This window comes from Alternaria postmessia (assembly GCF_024291825.1).
Source record: "Alternaria postmessia strain BMP 2775 chromosome Unknown scaffold_60, whole genome shotgun sequence".
NCBI classification, from domain to species: domain Eukaryota; kingdom Fungi; phylum Ascomycota; class Dothideomycetes; order Pleosporales; family Pleosporaceae; genus Alternaria; species Alternaria postmessia.
In genome coordinates this window covers 26,984-44,965 of record NW_026260133.1, presented here as the reverse complement: position 1 = coordinate 44,965, position 17,982 = coordinate 26,984, and the positions used below count along the sequence as shown (strand labels likewise).

General features: G+C 51.9%; 5 protein-coding genes across 5 annotated transcripts; 2 read left to right on the top strand and 3 right to left on the bottom strand.

The window, feature by feature from the left end:
* Window positions 1-202: 202 nt before the first annotated feature.
* J4E82_008015 (uncharacterized protein) lies at window positions 203-5,126 on the bottom strand (the record flags this gene model as incomplete). Its single annotated transcript, XM_051734254.1, has 12 exons — window positions 203-1,149; window positions 1,209-1,790; window positions 1,852-2,355; window positions 2,410-3,178; window positions 3,238-3,385; window positions 3,440-3,507; window positions 3,576-3,744; window positions 3,802-3,899; window positions 3,957-4,108; window positions 4,170-4,193; window positions 4,267-4,300; window positions 4,356-5,126. 12 exons carry the CDS (start codon window positions 5,124-5,126, stop codon window positions 203-205), a joined length of 4,266 nt encoding a protein of 1,421 aa, XP_051585961.1.
* Window positions 5,127-6,397: 1,271 nt separating this feature from the next.
* On the top strand, window positions 6,398-10,518 carry J4E82_008014 (uncharacterized protein; the record flags this gene model as incomplete). The annotated part of the gene is made up of 7 exons (XM_051734253.1): window positions 6,398-6,403; window positions 6,504-6,674; window positions 6,744-6,770; window positions 6,834-7,488; window positions 7,539-9,614; window positions 9,699-9,946; window positions 10,006-10,518. The coding sequence occupies 7 exons, from the start codon at window positions 6,398-6,400 to the stop codon at window positions 10,516-10,518; spliced, it is 3,696 nt and encodes a 1,231-aa protein (XP_051585960.1).
* A 437-nt stretch (window positions 10,519-10,955) lies between these two features.
* On the top strand, window positions 10,956-11,750 carry J4E82_008013 (uncharacterized protein; the record flags this gene model as incomplete). The annotated part of the gene is made up of 1 exon (XM_051734252.1): window positions 10,956-11,750. One exon carries the CDS (start codon window positions 10,956-10,958, stop codon window positions 11,748-11,750), a length of 795 nt encoding a protein of 264 aa, XP_051585959.1.
* Window positions 11,751-15,083: 3,333 nt separating this feature from the next.
* Window positions 15,084-16,134, bottom strand: J4E82_008012 (uncharacterized protein; the record flags this gene model as incomplete). Its single annotated transcript, XM_051734251.1, has 2 exons — window positions 15,084-15,763; window positions 15,828-16,134. The coding sequence occupies 2 exons, from the start codon at window positions 16,132-16,134 to the stop codon at window positions 15,084-15,086; spliced, it is 987 nt and encodes a 328-aa protein (XP_051585958.1).
* A 1,168-nt stretch (window positions 16,135-17,302) lies between these two features.
* J4E82_008011 (uncharacterized protein) lies at window positions 17,303-17,626 on the bottom strand (the record flags this gene model as incomplete). Its single annotated transcript, XM_051734250.1, has 1 exon — window positions 17,303-17,626. The coding sequence occupies one exon, from the start codon at window positions 17,624-17,626 to the stop codon at window positions 17,303-17,305; it is 324 nt and encodes a 107-aa protein (XP_051585957.1).
* Window positions 17,627-17,982: the final 356 nt, after the last annotated feature.

The following is a 17,982-nucleotide window of genomic DNA, read 5'->3' as shown; positions in this document are numbered from 1 at the left end:
AATAATGAATAAATACGTAGAGTATGGATACACTTCAACGACGAAGATAGATAACACACCACCCAAGAGTACTTTGCAGATGTAGTGGATATTCTTACTCCTCGTCGTTGGCTGCCGCCAAAAATTCTCACAGCACCAATCTTTGCTGTGCCATATTTCTTGTGGAGGTGGTGAATACACCTTCTACAAGGAAAAACACTATCTAAATACCACTGGCGGATCGAGTCTGCTGCGGTACAGCAGTCGAAGTCAGCTCCGGTATACTCGTAATAGGATCGGATTGCCATTGCCAGACGGGCCCGACACAATACGCCTTGCTCGTCTTGAGCGAGGCCGAGCAGTCCGCTGCTTTAAGGGACGGATTGGCCGCCAAAAACAGCTCCGACGTAATGCCATTTTGGACACACATGCTCGTGCATGTCTGCTCCGCATCGGTAATCACGAACCATCGTCCACAGCGCAGTGTAGTCCCCTCAGCAACAGTTGCCCCCTTGGGCGGATCGACAGGGACATCTGTGTACCCGTCGCCTGGAGCGGGTGCTGCTGTGGGGCCGCTGGGGAGCGTGGCGGTTGTGGTAACATTGGCGCCCTGCGGCCCCAGACAGAGGACACTCCCTAACACAGGCGTTGCGACGTGGAGGTTTGGACAGTCGAGGTTCAGCCACGGGTTGTAGCGTCTGATATCGCCCAGCGTCAGGTTCTGGGCCATTTCGATAGAAACGCACGAGTCGTCCTTTTGGAGGGTGTACAGTTTGGGACACGTTAGAGGGAGACAGAGTTCCTCGCCTGCTTTGATGTCGTTGCAGCCGTATAGCTTCGAGTTTGCCATTTTTAGCGCTGCCGATGCGACGCTGTGAGCGAGCGCTATCGAGTCGCATGTGTCTCCCGATTTAGCCGTGTAGAACTGATCCGATATGCAGAGGCCGGGCGTCTCAGGCTCAACCACCACGAGAGGCGGGGGAACTGCAGTGGGACCACTCAGGCCGCAGGTCGAGTAGACGTACTCCAAGTCCTTTTTCCAATCCTCGTCGTAGGTCGAGTACGCAGTTGACTGCATCATTCGGAGCCTCTCTACGTGACAGTATGAACACAGCTCATTTCGCGGCATATCCTTGATGTCGTATACCGTCTTGAAGTTGTTCATGACATCTAGAATCAGAAAGTTAGACCGTGATGTACGGCAGGGTATGAGTGCAGGGACGCCTTACCTCCGCAGTATTGTTCGGAACCAGAGTCCATCTGGCACGTCTCGTTCCAACCTGCCCAAACGATGCCACCAGAGCGATTAGGGATGGCATCGTTCACCTTAGCTCCCGCGCAAGCTAAAGTCACAGTATCGAACCAAGCTTTGAGCGATCGGCCGCAGCCCTTGTCGCAGACTGAGTCTGTCAGATTCTTGCTTTCCAACGCGCCTCGGTATCGGAGCTCGCGGAAGCGTGTAGCGTAGTAGTCACACTTGATGATTCCTGTCAATGCCGTCTTGCATCCCTCAGAAAGACCATCGAGCATATCCTCATCTTGAGTCGCATTGTACAGGGTGAAGCCGGGGAAATCGCGCTCTCCGATGGTACCGTTGCGCACCCAGGCAAGGATGGAAGAGAGAAATCCGTTCTGATTGTCTTTTGCCATGGTGGCCTTGCTCTTGACGGGACTGACCATTTCGCGAACAGCCTTGGTGCAGAGATTGTAGATCCAGACGTTGGTGCTCTGATCAATCTCAAAGACGCGATCTTGACAGTCTTCTGTTTTGAGACAGTCTTGTGAATACCTGGAGAACCAACTGTAAAGACCTAGTTGGAGTAAGGTCAGCCTTGCTAACTATATGATAAGCAAATTTTGCAGAAAACATACCAGCACCTAAGACGTGTATCTGCTCAGAGTCAATGATGCGTACGCCCCATGATACGGCACACTTGGATGAGCTACTAGAGCAGTCGTAGAACGAAGGATCGTTGCTGAAGCCGCCAAGCTGAAATGGGGCTGGGGCTTTAGGAACATCCTGGAAGTATGAGGATTCCGTTTGGATCATAGCCATCAAAATGTTCTTGGCGTTGGAGAATTGGTATTGGTATAGAACGTTATGCTCGGAAGTTGTCCCGTAGAGCCAAGTCGGGCCCTGAGACTCGACCAGGACACCCCTGGCGACATAAATGTCGATTTGATCCTGCGAGACGATATCCAAGTCGTGGTCGGCCGTCCAGATCCACGAGTTCTCTACATATGCGGATGACTGAGGCGTCAGGTGCAGAAGCATGGAAGCTGCGATGCAGTTCTTGTTGACAGTGCCGGTCAGCTTAGGGCAGTCGTTTTTCTGCAGCTTCGATCCTATCGCTCCTCCAACACGGATGTGCGAATCTGGAATACAGGTTAGCTCACAAGAAGAACTTGAAGGACATCTACCATACTCACCCCATAAACCAGCTGAGCCCTGGCTGGACTCGCGCGTATTCCACTCCACTACCACAGCGCCGGCCGTGGGTCCTGAAACAGTAAAAAGCATGTCCTGGATTTCGACGCTACCTACTTCGCCTCTGTAACCGACCATGACTACAGGCCTGGGCTTTGAAGCATCCTCAAAGTTTGCTCCTGTTCCCATAATCTGTGCCCATGCTTGACCGACGATTCGCGAACCAGTCGGGATCTTGAGGGTGTCTTTGATGATGTAAACTCCAAACGGAATGTACACTACAGACGAAGTTCTGGCACCCAAGTCCAAGATACCGTTCAAGGTGTTGGTGTCGTCCGTCTTGCCGTCACCTTTGGCTCCAAGAGCTTTCACGTTGAGCACTTGGGTGGAGCCGATGTCGAGATACTTTGGTCGCCTTCTTGTGTAGAGGTTGGGGCCGGCATATGCCATATCTGGGCTAAGGAGTATCTCTGGTCGCTTGACGGCGGGGATATTCTGGCCGTTGACAAAAGTTGATCCATCAGGCGTGTTGAGCATACCGAATCCCCAAGACTCAACCTTCACTTCGTTGCCGCCAGCCAGAAGATCTTTCTTTGCAGCTTCTTCGTATACCGCGGTCTTCGTGTTGAAGAAACCTACGTTCTGAAGAAGAAGAGACGTAGAATTCTCCTTGAACAGCGTGGTGATAATTCCGGTAGGCGTGTTGGCGATGACAGCGTCGACAAGGACAAGAGACCCCACAGCTTGACCTGTGCTTCCGACACCGCCAGCCTGGGTTACGTCAGTATCGGCATCGGAGTTGTTTGGGAACTTAAGTGGTCGGCACTTACACCTCCTACTATCACAATACCTGTTTTGCATGACTCAATAACGATGTCTTGCATCGTCCATGCCCAGTCCCAGTGTACTTGCACAGCGGTTTTGCAGTTGACGAACACCAGATGGCTTGTTGTAAATTGCTGGTTTCCAAAGTAGGCGCTAGTAGTTTGATGCATCAGTCAAAAGTGCAACATAAGTATGGATGCCACTCACCCAAAGTTTCCGCCAACGAAGGTCAGGTCACTCATGAAGCCTCCGCTACCGTTTTCCATATATATGCCCTTGGTAGGACGTCAGCAATGGATGATAACAGTGACGATGTGTATCTCAAGCCTGCCGCACAACTCACCTGCTGTGTAGTATTCTCATCGAAAGACATGTGCATCTCAATGTTCTCCAAGGAGGTACCCTGAGCAACTTGCCAGTGAATCGCACATACGTACGCATCCCAGCGTGTTTGCGTGATATCCATCTTGAAATTCTTCACACTTCGCAGAAAGTTGTTCTGATTAACATACCTAGAATGGACTAAAGTCAGAGAATGGCGTCAACTCAGAACCCGATTTAGCACTCACCATTCATCAGTAGGACCTGGCCCAATGTACTGGTTGGAGGTAATGACACCGAGGCCAACAAAACTCGAAGCAGCCAAGATAGTCGGAACATCGATTGGCTAGAAGACATCTGTTAGTCAAAATGACTTGTCGCAGAATGATTGCTTGAGACATACATCGCCCAGTAGCTGCGTGTTGTAATACTGAATGATTGAACTGCTGACGAGGTATGTTCCTGCGGGGAAGAAGACGACAGCCGGGTGGATAGTGCTCGAGCCACAGTTGGCACCACATCTATTGCCATCAGAGATGGCGCGATTGATAGCAGCTGATGAACAAAGGAGTAAGCATAAATGCATGATGAGAGTTCGATGATAGCTTTGACTTACCCGTATCGTCGGTGACTCCATCACCTGATTGGAAAAGACTTAGTATTAGCGATCATTCAACTGTAAGTTCCTGGGGGCCAGAGAGTCGGAAACGAACCTTTTGCACCATAGTCGCGCACGTCTCTCCAAACCTGTATTGCATCTTGTCAACGTAAGACCAAAGGTGGTTATGGCACGAATAGTTACCTTGTAATCCTTGGGTGCAAAGGGACTAGAGCCTAGCTGTTGCATGTTGGCCATCCAATACTTGGACGCTCGTTTCTTCAGACCACTAGACTCAAGAGAAGCCGTCTCATTAGAAGAAACAGGAAGTATGGATGGCATTTCCGTCATGGCGAAGGAGGCAGGCATCGCATTAGTATCGTTGACTTTCAGGGCATACTTAGCCTTGATCTTCGAGGCGACGTCGCTCTGGTTGCCAGTCGAAACATGTTGTGGTGTCGACTCAGCGAGGATGCGAGCAGCTTCTACAAGCTCTGCTGGCACACTGTATTTGTAACCACCGTCGGGGTTGGCTTCTTCGCTGATTGGGCCTGTGGAGTTCAGCGCTCTTTTTGCCAAAGTGCTGTTAGATGTGACGTCGGCAAAGTCCAATATTGATGGGACAGTGTTGTCATCTGTGGGTTTGTTCGCGCTTGGGATATCGGCTGGTAAGACTTCATAGCTGTTGAACCTCGGGTTGTCTAGGCGCAACCTGTTGCGTACTGCAAGAGCATCTAGAGCAGCAGCGACAAGAGCAGCAGCATCCCCCGAAGTCGAGTTACCCAGGTGGGGTTCAGTCGTTCCGTTGACTGGAACGTGAACACTGTTTGCATCTGCTTGTCTGATGGTTTTCATCTGGCGGTGGACTTCAGCGTGATTGATTCCATGGCCGAAAACGAGAGTCACCAGTGATGGTAGAAGAAAGATGGTAAAGAGGGTGTTGAAGACGAACGGCAGCCTAGAATGAGGCGCCATACTGAAAGATAGATAAGTTGAAAGAGAGCTTGGAAGGGTGAAGGAATACACGACTTGATGTTCGCCAGCGTGCAACAGCAGACCGTGGCATTAAGGATAGTCGAGCGAGAAGCGGCAGCGGATTCGCTGTAAGACCTACAACTCAACGAGCACTTCCAAAAATTGTCTGCCATGTACCGACTGATCCATCCATTCGTCAGAACAAACAGCCAACCATATCCGCCAAGTAGACCTTGGCGGGAGGCTGCGTCTGAGCAAGATTAGATGAAATGCAGGTACGATATTGTTGGCCCCCAAGGAAATGGTACCTGCGTCAGGCCGCCTGCATTTCCGGTGTGTGCGGCAGAACGATGCGAGTTAATGTTGCCACAAACTGAGCTAGACCCTGCGGTTTATCCGAGTCCCTGGACGGCCATCATACTGCTTTAGGCAGGCTGTCAATGATAATCAGGGTCCAGCCATATGCGGGATGATCACGGGTCGAATGGTCTTCGGGCCGCCATCTACATCCCACGAACATGGCCAGCACACTAAGCGAAGCTCCCCTGTAGGACCTTACCTTCATCACGCGCCGTTAAATTGGAACGCCTTATACACAGCTAAGCCGACCCGGCAGGCTTTTTTTACAGCCTTATCAAAAGTCAATATAAAACCCGCCACTGTAAGGCCTCCCAAATCGAACCTCCATTTCTCGTTCGCGGCTAGAAGAAGGATTGAGAATACACGTCTAGATGTGTTTCCCTCTGCCAAGTATTGTCATTTCCCTTCCTCGCGGAGTTTTGAGAATTAAGTCATTTCTCCAATGAGTGTGATTCGTGCGATATTAACGATGCGAGTCAACTCCAGGCCCATCTCCGGCCGGAGTTCTGCAGTCATCAGGAGAAACCAAGAAATTCAATCAACCCTTCCAGTGTAGTGCAACCTTCCGGTTGATTGGGAGAACGCCTTGCACTCTACCACCCGCGTTAACAATAGACTTCGCTAGGGCTAGTTTTCTAGGCCCAAGGCTTGCTGTCAGGTGTTTTGTCGAGATGTATCTATTGGCTTCCGAACATATCAATGGACCGGAACTTCTAAACTCGACCCTCTTCCATATCACTCTGGCATTCTCCTCTGCAGCCCGGAGAAGACACAACCCTCTTTTGTAAGATTACCGCTGTAGTCATGGCTTCGACTACGTTCATTCTTTTCTGTCTTCTTAGTCTTCTCTTAACATCTCTACCCTTGTCCTACGCCCAAACGTGTAGTGCGTCTAGCGCCTGTGAAGTTGGATGCTGGTAAGTCACATATTCTATACTGGTTTCTTGACAGCTTACACGTTGCTCAATGTGAGAAGCTGACGACGTTACCTGTTCCACTCCAATCTTCAAGTATTAGCTAACCAATGAAATCAGCTCCAAGTTTGGCCATTGTGGTTTTGGACCAGACTTTTGTGCATCGGATGTCTGCGTCTCTGGCTGCGACCGCAAGTCTGACTGTGATCCCGGATTTGGTTCAGAATGGGCCAAGAGATCCACTTGCCCTCTTAACGTGTGCTGTTCAAAGTTTGTAAGTCAGTTTCGGCATACAAGTTCCTTTGAGCCGGGTGTTCGTAAGTACTCACAACATATCTCTTAGGGGTTTTGCGGAACAACGAAAGACTTTGTAAGTGACAGCTGCCATTCTCTTACCTCCTCGAAAGCATCAAGCTCACTAGCATACTTTTAGTGTGGTAACAAGCAAGTCAAACGAGAGACTTGCGATGAAGACGGCACCCTCAACAGGGTGGTTGGCTACTACGAAGGATGGGGTGCACGAAGGCCGTGCAACGCCTTCTTCCCTGAGCAGATTCCTCGTGGCGTCTACTCGATCATCAACTTTGCCTTTGCCACGATCGATCCTCAGACATTTGAAGTTCTTCCCGCGACACCTGAGGACATTCCACTTTACAAGCGCTTGACGGCGCTCAAGAAAGACGATCCCACACTCCGCATCTACATTGCCATTGGTGGCTGGACGTTCAACGATCCGGGCCCTACTGCCACTGTCTTCTCGGACATTGCACGGTCGGAAGAGAACCAGAAGAAGTTCATCAAGTCGCTGATTGCCTTTCTGAACAAGTACGACATGGACGGTGTTGATCTCGATTGGGAATACCCCGAAGCTCCGGATCGTAGTGGCAGGCCCGAAGACTTCAAAAACTTTCCTAAATTTATGGAAAACTTATCTAAAGAACTTCAGCAGACAGCGGGCCGTGGTGGACTGTCTATCACACTCCCGGCATCATTCTGGTACCTCCAACACTTCGATCTCGTCAAATTGAAGAAGTCAGTAGACTTCTTTAACATCATGTCATATGATTTGCACGGCACGTGGGATAAAGGTTCGAATGTCCATACTATTTGATCTGATCTCATCTAACGTCTGATACAGGCAACAAGTGGACCGGCGAATATCTCAACCCTCACACGAACATCACAGAGATCGATGCCGCCCTTGATCTCCTTTGGAGAAACAAAGTGGATCCAAACATGGTAGTTCTGGGCCTTGCATTCTACGCACGAGCTTACACGCTCAAAGACCCAAGCTGCACTGAACCCCAGTGCCAATACGCATCGGGTTCCAAGAAGGGTCCTTGCAGTAACGAGGCTGGTATCTTGCTCAACTCTGAAATCGACGACATCGTCAAGAAAAAGAGCCTTGTGCCCAAGTCATGGGAGAAGGAGACTGTCAAGATGCTTCACTGGGACGATCAGTGGCTGACCTACGACGATGCGGACACGTTCAAGTTGAAAACCAAGTTCGCCCGCAAGCGCTGCTTGGGCGGCGTTATGGTATGGGCCATCAGTCACGACACCAAGGAGGCAAAATACACGAAAGCTCTGGCAGCAGCAGCCAACCGCAAGATCCTTCTTCTGCCTAGTACGGAAGGTCCTGAACAGGAAGTCAAGATTCCGCATCCCCAGTGCAAATGGACCAACTGCCTGGATGGAGGCTGCCCCTCGGGCTGGCAGCTCATGAAGCGCAGTGATGAGCATGCACGTAGCGATGAGTGGATGTTCGACAACTCGGGGTGTGACGGCGCCGGTATTCATCGCCTCTGTTGCCCGTCTTCCGAGACGCTTCCAACGTGCGGTTGGTACACACTTCCCAAACGTGGCGGTAAATGCGATTCAAAATGTCCGGACGGAACGCAGGAAGTCGGTTCCAACTCGAACTATTGTGATTCGGGCTACCAGGCCGCCTGCTGCACGACCTCCGACTCGGATAAAAAACCACTACGCGCCATGGAGCTCTACGAGGGTTGCGAGTGGTCAGACGCGCCAATGTGCGATCTGGGCAAGTGCACGTTTGCTGGCTCAGCATGGCCGACGGAACTAGTTGTCTCAGCAACGGGCAGTGGTGGTGCCATTTGCAACATGCGTTCTGCGGGCTGGGAAGCAAGTACTTGGCAGGTCCAAGAACGCAAGTACTGCTGCGACACGAAGACGAACAGCCGCAAATGGAGTAACTGTAGATGGGAAAAGTCGCTCGGATTGGGTTCCGCAGGAGCCCGATGCTATCCCAACTGCCCAGAAGGCAAAACACGAGTAGCCATGGACGGTTGGGGCGACGACTGCAAGACCAGTGGTGCTCGAGCGTACTGCTGTGATGCAGACAACTATGACACCGAGACGCGTCCGTCAGACGAGATACAAAAGTATCGCGATGCCATGAAGGCTTGGGTTGAGAGTCCAACTTGTCCTCGGGGAACGGGGGGTCTCCAACGACGTTATCTCCTGGAACGAGGCCTCATCAGCCGCGAAGACAAGTCCCATCTCCTCACTCGGCAGCAAACACCCATCGGCGGTAATGGCATGACCAACGCTGAACGAGTTCTACAGCTGCTGATCCTAATCCTCCAGGCCATATACCAGACGCCGACCGATATGAGCAAGGCTTATAACAGTGCTTGGGACGACTTTATCAAAACCAAGCATGAAGGATTGCAGACAGTACCCATGAAATCATTCCTTACCGACAAGTCCCGCTATCCTGCCTTTGACCTTGAGGGCCCAGAGATCACTGCAGAGCGCTTCGCTTGCGAGCTCGATGTCACCGACGCTCTAATTCGGCGGACACAAGTTACCGTCGTCATCTGTGACGCCGATATGTGCGGGATAGATGGGCTGTGCTTCGACTCCTTTGATAAAGATGCGCCTGGCACCTCAGATAAGCGTGGCATGGGATTTGGGTCTGTGAAGGCGCGAAGCACCCTCGACACATCTCCTGCAGAACATCACGGCTCTCTCGAGAAGCGCGATAACATGGACGTTGAGTTCGAGTGTGTAGACTCGGCGAACCCCAACGGCAAGAAAATTAAGTGGAGGAAGAGGCCGTGGACTAGCGCTGGCCAGTGGGACAACAATAATCCCATCTACGACAATGCCCTGACCCACATGTTCGAGGATCACTGCTCCATGACTAACCTCAGAGTTTCTCAGTTGCCAGATGGCGAATACTATGCCAGTAAGTCGATACTCATTCTTTCTGCATGCTATAGATGTAGTTCTCCTTGCATGATCATCATCGCTGACCCTTGATCTCGCACAGCTGAACACATTATCGAAATACAGACAATGGCTCTGTTTTTCACCGATGCACCGGGCGACAGAAGATGTAAAGTTCCATGCGACTTCTTCATCAACGGCTTCAACAACCCCATTGCGAGCGGCCCATCTTTGCCTGGTGGATTCATGAGTCCAGTTCCCAGTGAGCGTATCATGGACGCGCTCGGTAGTGAGCTGAACACAGTGAACTTCGTCTTGCTGCGTACGAACCTGAACGGGATGAAAGCTAGGGTATGTAGCCGACATGGAGGTATCCATGGGTGAGACTTAGACTGACCATGCTGCCGTAGATATGGAGATACTTGGATCCCATCAGTGATGCCAGTTGGCTATTAATGGTCGCCAGCAACGAGCCTCGGGAAGCGCTACAGTCCATCCGAGATGTGAGTATGGCAGGCCACTACAACGATCAATATACTGACACAATCAAGGCCATTGCGGTATTCAACTATCTGAACCATCCGTATGTCCGACCCAAGCTCATAGGCATCAACAGAGTACTCCGAGAAGAGTTCCAGCGAGCATCTGATGGATACAACTTTGGGCACCCCAACGCTGGCATCAACATACGCGACTGCTGGGACACTTGGTTCAGAGAACACCTGGAAGATATGGCATCGAATACGCGTACGTGGGTGCGCAGTGCCATTACGGATATGCGCCGGGCATGGAGCCCGTTGAACAATCCCAACGATCAAACGTATCAGGCGAGAGCGCTACAGGTCAACCAGCATCTTGACCGCTTGGAGACGCTCGGTATTACCAATGGGGAAATTTCCATTGACACCACGAATCTGTGGTAGTGGTAGTCATTTGTCAGGCCCTATAGGATAGATTTTATTGAGACTGTTCCTTCACGGCTCCGATACCCTACACTAAACTCATCCTGGCACTGTACTCCGTGCCCATGAGTTCGGTCTAGCCTTGTGTAACCCATTATGATTAGCTTGTGTCACTCTAGCGTGTTTGCATCTTCAGCCTCTGAGTGGGTTTTGTTGCAATTGGCTTGGCATTTCATTTGGAAGTTGCACCTGCCTCATTTCGACACAATAGACGCCGAAGGTGATAGACGGATAAATAACAAAGAAATTTCAAAGACCGTCTCGGATGCTCTTGACTTGAACACCAATTTCGTCTGCACCGGCCAATAATTAGGCCTCCTTCCAACTGCCCCGCCCCCGCCTCGACAATTGAGATTGCTCCACGCTCTCACCTTTCTTCCACTACGGCCAGCTTCAGAATGGCGGAGCAATCACAACCTCGAGATCTCAGTGCCCTTTCAGCGCAGTTCTGCAGCGCAATGGAAGGTCTCACCCACCAATGGGGCTTTGTCATTGTGCGCACCGCCTACGCCAATGACAACGACGATGCACAGTGGGCTGCCGCCTTGAAGAAGCTACAGGACTACGCTACTCCGTCGGATAGCGGGGCTGAAATGGATCCCGACACGTTCGCGCTACCCGTCATCTCTGATAGTGCTCTTCTGCGCGGAGCTGACTATGCCTCGGTGCGCAAGGCGTTCAATCAGTGGATCGCAGATTTTGTTGGCCGGGAGAGAAACGAAGACGACGATGACGACGAAGAGTGGCCGTCGGACGTCCGGCGCAATGTGTGCATTGTCATCGACGAAGCTGCACTGGCTTCGCTGCTGAATGCGCCAGATTTTGTTCGCGGCAGAGTCCCGAACCTGGACCTGGAGCCGTGGGTCACTGTACTGGATGCCGAGGACCCGGCCAACACGCCTTATCGCGGAGGGGCGCCGTACATGGGCTTCACAAGAGCCTACGCGCGTGTTCTCAGCCAGCTGTTCGATGATCTCGACTCGCGGTCTCTAGAGAAGCTGAGCCCGATTCGTGTCTACGATGGCCAGATACCGCTTTTCACTGGTTCTTCGCAGGGCAAGCTTATCGATCCGCCTGGTGGAGTGGACGGAAGATACAAGTTTCCGCGAGGAACACCGAGGGGCGCACAGGGAGCGCAGACTATGTTGGAAGAGATTGAGCGAGCGGTGGGGAGAGCAGGCATGGGTTATTGATTCTGATGAGTTGGAGGGCATCAAATGGAAGAGAACAGAAGTGGTAGTGCAGCCTATGCCTGCTCTTGTTCTTCTAATTCTGATTACTCCATCTGCTCCATCAAACTCTATTTCATATCTCTTCTAGAAAGCTACACCGAGACGTGCACGGATACCACCATCCTACACATACATTCCCATGCGTTCAATCTTTCGCCTGTTCTATGAGAATGTAACCCAAGCCCCAAACCCACACGCCTCAACTAACAGTGCCAGAACACCAATCGCCATCCCACTTCCCACCCGCTGACCCGGTGCCGCCGTCTCCTTTCCATCCCCAACATGGCTCAGAAACACCCAAGCCAGGGCCGCTGCGACACTAATACTGAGCAAGACAGTCATGACAACAACAACTCTCGTCGGTGAGATCATATAAACCAGTTCCAAGGTCGGTACATGTGCTTCCTTTGGCAAAGAAGAAGAAGAAGAAGAAGACACAGCAATCCTTCTCGCCCATGTAACCACCATGTACTTTTTGAAACCAATAGCGGGATTCCTGTACAAAGCGAGTAGACGTGTCTCCGAGGGGTGAGGTAGCTGCGCTATGGATGTTGTTTGTTTATCTGCGCTTCCTCTCCGCTCGTATCCGGTGTGGTGGATACTAGCGATACAACAGACGTTGCGCCTGCCAAATCGTATACCACGCAGCGTCCTCGCGCTGAAGCCGAAAGATTGCCCAAGTAACTGGCGATTAGCCGATCGTAGTCTCTCCGCAAAAGCCGCATCGTCAAAGTCGGTGTCAACGCTGTTATGCCTCGGATATCGATAGCGATATCCCTGCTTCTCATCATCAGCATCGCTGTCCACGAGTTTACTCGGTACAACAATCTCCTCCAACTTCGTTTGTCCAATTTCATCGTTAGCCCTTCTCCCTCCTCCCGTTTCATAGCGTGACTTCCACGTCCACCTCTTCATCCCGACCCAGATAACCAAACCGCCTGCGCTCTGCCTCGCACTGCTATCTTTCCTCCCTTTCTCATCGCCTGGCTCGGCCTGACTCCGTATCAAACCCTGCGCACTCTCATTTCTCTCCCTCCGGCTCCTCAAGTCCAAGCACTCCACGCTCGTCGTCACAAGACCGAGTACATGCTTGCCTTTCCGAGCGTTGTAAGCAGTTTTGGGCTTGCCGGGCAGGTAACTTGCAACTTCCTCGGGGAAGATACTGGTACAGACTGAGTCCAACCTAACATAGTCGTCTGTACTACGAATACTAGGATTGAAAGCGGGGAGGGAGAAGTTGGGCAGGGGATTGGAATCGCAGGTGTAGCCCATTGCTGGGAAAGATAAAGCGGTGTCTGGCAAGAGTGTGGCAAATGGATTCGTTCCATCGACGTATGGGGAAGCAGCGCAATCATGGCGGCGTCTTGCTTCTTGTCCTCGTTTGGGTGTCACTGTTCCTGTTGACAGGGCACTCAGCCTGATCTGCCGATTCGCAGACAACGAGGTTACAGACTTGGGCCAACTAGTCGTAGTACCCGAGTTCAGATAACTACGCCCAGCTTCCACCTTCTCCACTCCTTTCCCCACACTCCTCTCCACATTCTCGTTACTCTTTGGATCGGCATTCAATGCCTCCAGTGCACGCATCGCATGCACATGCGCATTGATGATAGAATCTGCAAGTACACCATCAGAGCTGCTATCACCATCTGAAGCATTCCTCTGGTGATAACCGTTCCGGAACGTAGGACTCTGCGGTAGAGGCGTGAGTGTATCCTCGCCATTCTCACACATCTTATCCCTTGAGGTCGCACTAGCTGAAAATATGGCGGCCAAGGCTGATGCAGGGTATGCTGGAGATACGGGGAGAGAGCTGTTGTTGTAGCCGTTGAAGATGGAATGCCGGGGTGAGTCTACACTCGATCTGATGGATCTGCCATCCGCCAACCGTACATTTTCCCTATCTAGACGCGTCAAAGACATCTTCCGGGCATGGCTTGGTGCGTCTACGTCTTCCATCACGACAACTCCCACGGTATGTTCTTCGTTGAAGCCGCTGTAGTCTGAGCTGTTGACCGGTAGGCTCGTCACGTTGGAGAGCGTGGTGGTGGTGCGACGGTGTCTGCTTCGTCCCTGTGGCACGCTTCTATCGTCGTTGTTCATGGTATGTGGTTGGCTGCGGTGACCAAGTTCGGGAGTGTCCGTACATGTCCTTGCGAGTAAGGCTGCGATGGCTCCAGAGTCGGACTCGGATGAACAGTCGTCGAAAAAGTCGGTGCCAGGTATCAATCTGCTGTACATGGTATCAATTTCTCTCACGTCCAGGTAGACAGATGAGCGTCTCTTGGAATTGGCCTCGACAATCCTTGGACTCGATGCCAGTATAGGACTCAGCCTTTCAAACGGGTGATTAAGGAAGATGGTCCTCGTTGATGTAGTATTCGGCCCCGGACCAGAAAGAATAACAGGAATAGCGGGATTCACTGGATGCTGTCTCAGTGGATCAAACCTCAGTCCAATCGGTGTTAAAGTCGACGGGGGCTGGCCAGTGTCCATCCTCATATCCCGATTTCTCACCACTATGGTCGGGCCGTCGGAGGGCGATATTAGCCACTTTCCGTCCGCGCGTTAGCAGGATATCCCGTCCATCTTTTTTAGAGAGATCGACAGACGTACGGAAAGGATTTCTGAAACACATATATCATGAATACGAGCAGCATGTTGATGGAACAAAGAGGAACTCAAGGCAGCCTGACGCCAGGTGGCAGCGAGATGCATCGGAGAATTAGACCAGAGGGAACAAAGAAAGCACGCGCCAGGGATTGCGACTTCGTATCCGGCATTTTGACAACTCCACACTTTGGCATAACACCGGGAGAGAATCGTAGTTGTTGGTTTGCTGTTGTTCAGGATGAAGAGGAACGAGGGGAGCAGCGGATGCATCCGCGTTCTGCCGCCCCTCGCCTTCATCCCTTGCTACGACCGACCATATGGCCGCCTTCGGAACCGCCCTGTTGGATCATCAAAGGATTGTCGGCATATGTTGGGGCGTATGTAGGAATAGTATCTATTGGCGAGAAGACGGACGAAGGAGACGCCATCTAGGAAGCCCCTTACCTACTCTATACATAAGCGCTGGAGGCGTACAAACGTAAAACAACGCCATATGCTATGCCACCAACATGATCAATCGTCGTTTCGCTCGATCAACATAGAAATGAACTAGACATGGAGTATGAAAGAGATGAAAAAGCGTCATCCGTGGGGAACCGCACGAAGAGCTTGGAAAAGTCCTTGATCGTCGTCGCACATAATTTCGCCTCCACCAGATGGTTTGGCGATGCTGATAGGGTCCTACTCGCCGTCGCGGTCGAACATCTTGGTCATAGCCTTTTGCGCAAGTTCTACACCAGCGAATGTAGCCGCGTTGGCAGGCACTGCTCGTGCCATGGCAGGTCCAATGCCAGGGAAGAAGGCTTTGAGGCCACCACTTGCGTGAATGCCTTTGATGGTTCCACTGATTGTCGGTCTGCCCTCGGCACTCTGTAATCGCGACTTGATGGTGTCAACGGGGAAGACTGGTATCCACATGGCGATACCGGCAGCACCACCCGCCACCATGACCGCGCCCATACTCAGCGATCCAGGCTGTCCCGTAACAGGGTCTTTGGGAGTCAGAGTGCGTTTGACGTACTCGTACGTCGCAAAGTAGAGGGCTGATCCTGGGCCGTCACGCGCCAATGTCATGGCAGAGCCACGGTAAACGGACTTTATGCCGCCCTCCTTGTATAATTGCTTGACAACGTCCATACCACCAGAGTACTTGGGTTTCTCGCCAGGTGCTAGATTCTTCTGTCCCTGGATCTGTAGGAGCACTTTTACGCGCTCGAAAGGTGCGGTGATGATGGTCATGGGTATGGCGCTGAAGAAACCAGCGGCGGAGACTTGTGCGACGCTGAACTGGTTGTTTTCGACTTTGGACACGCTGGAGACGAGCTGCTTGCCGAGGTCGTAACCCCAAAAGGATACGGCAACTGGGAGATGTCAGCTGATGTTCTATCCCGACTGCCTCATACACTGCTTCCCAAGGGCACTCACACATGGGCGTAACACCGACAAGCGGCGCAGAAACACCCGCATACAGTCCCCTGGCCAATCCCTCCTTTGCGATTGTTTTCCTCACAACGTCCATAGCGCCCGTGTATACACCCTTCTCTGCCGTCTGCATGCGCACCTTGACTAGATCGAACGGGTGGCCCACAACAACCGCAAACACACCACCCACGCCTCCAGCTAACAGCGCCCGTAGCGACTGCAGCGACGACTTGGAAGCAGCCTTGACATCTTCCTTGAGCTCTGCAGTGTTGGGCAGCTTCTCAATCACCGAGTCCGTCGTGTTTGACATGGTAGAAAGCTGTGGTGGGGGTCGCGTCCGTAGGTCCGGGGGGCAGGATGAAGCGATTGTGCGCGCGCAGAACCTGGTACAACTATAACAGGGCCCGGTATGGATACCAAGAAAAGCTGTGCGAAGCAAGTGAGAACCTACGCGACTCTGCCCACAGTGATTGCGAAGAAAGAAAATCCAACAGCGAGGTGGGAGACTGTAGCATGTGCAAGCTCCAGTGCTCCGGAGAGCTGGGCCTACGTCGGTATTCGGCTGGTTGGCTGGCTATTCCACTTGCCGAGGCTGATCGGCGCCGAAGAGCCGCGCACCTCGTTATCCTGCCATTGACTTCATAGCATCATGTGAGGGGCGGACGCGCCAAGGCTGTGGAAGCATGATGTTCAGTTGTCGGAAGAGTATGAGGCTTGGTGGGGTAGCCTCATATGACAAAGAGAAAGGACTTCGCAGGAGTGACCTCACATGCAGAAAGCTTGTCCTTCCGGCCCAACGGCGCACAACACGACAGTCTGCTGGTTTATATACCCATCAGACAACAGTGCCTAAGTATCGTCTGCATCATGAACACTGATGTAGTGCAATGATCTCTACGCTAATGCATATTATTAGCGAGCCTTGCTACCTAGCTGCCACCACCAGTGCCCGGACCGACAAACCCCACAAGAACAGCAGCATATGTTGCCGTAGACACGAGCCCCTCGAGATAAGTCACTCGTATCCCAAAGGTCAGCACAACAGCGAACAAAAACACCGATGCTGAGACCGTTATAAGGCTCTTCGCCGTCGACGGTCGGATAGCCATGATCAACATCGGTCCAACAAGAAAGAGCCCACCTATAGCAGCAATAATGAAGCGACATAGTCGATCAATAGATACTGATACTTCTTTTGGTGGATAGCCGGCTTCGAATTTATCTCTGCGGACTGCTCGTTCGTTGCGTGAGTAGGTGATCCACACCGGGAGTCGATTCATCAGTAAGGTTCGTAGGCGGTCGATCTTAGCAACCGTCACGTCGAAGTAGGAGTAGTAGGATTTGAACACGCGTAAATCTTTCACCTGAGATTGGAAATAGCGCTGCAACATGTCTGCTCTTTTCGTTGCTTCATTGTAGGTCAGACTCTTTCTTTCGCGCAGGGAGTGGTAGTTTTGTATTGCAGTGGCTGACATCGGTTAAAAAGGTACTATCCGAAGCGACGAGGTTTGCTTGCCATATTGCTCCAGAGTCGTTCTCAAGTTCTCAAGGTTATCATCGGAGATAGTTGACGCCTCTGACAATGCAGCTTTCGTACGAATGAGCTTCATCTGCAGCGCGACGAGATTGATCCTTTGCAGCTTTTCGAAGCGCAAGAAATGGAACTCTTTGTCTTCCTTAAGCGATCTTTCGACATATTGAAGCAGCTCTTCGTTGTGAGACTTCGCCGTGCTCGAGATTGATGCTGCGGGCAATGCTGATGGTGAGGTGGTAGCTTTTGGAGGCAGCGATATGGTGGGCATGCTTGCCGGTATCGCCATGACTCTAGGATGGCACCTCCGGGGAAGTGTTTGGTGGAGTGATGTCAGGAAAGGCTGAGAACATCAGGCAGGATGTCGCATATCTTTATGTAGTCAGCAATTCCAGCCTCAGCTGTACCCCGCCCGCGTTGCATCGAGTCGCAAGCTGTCCCTTCGTATCTACCCACACAAAGCCGTCCTCTTTGAGTTCTTGCTGGGGATGGGCGCAAAATTCTCGAAACCATGAATGCCTGACAAGTTGACAGAGCTAACGGCAGCCCAAGCGAGTGAAGCCGCACCCGGTCGGAGACATGAAGCCGTATCTATTGAACTGCCTGACATCATAGCCTAACATCGAA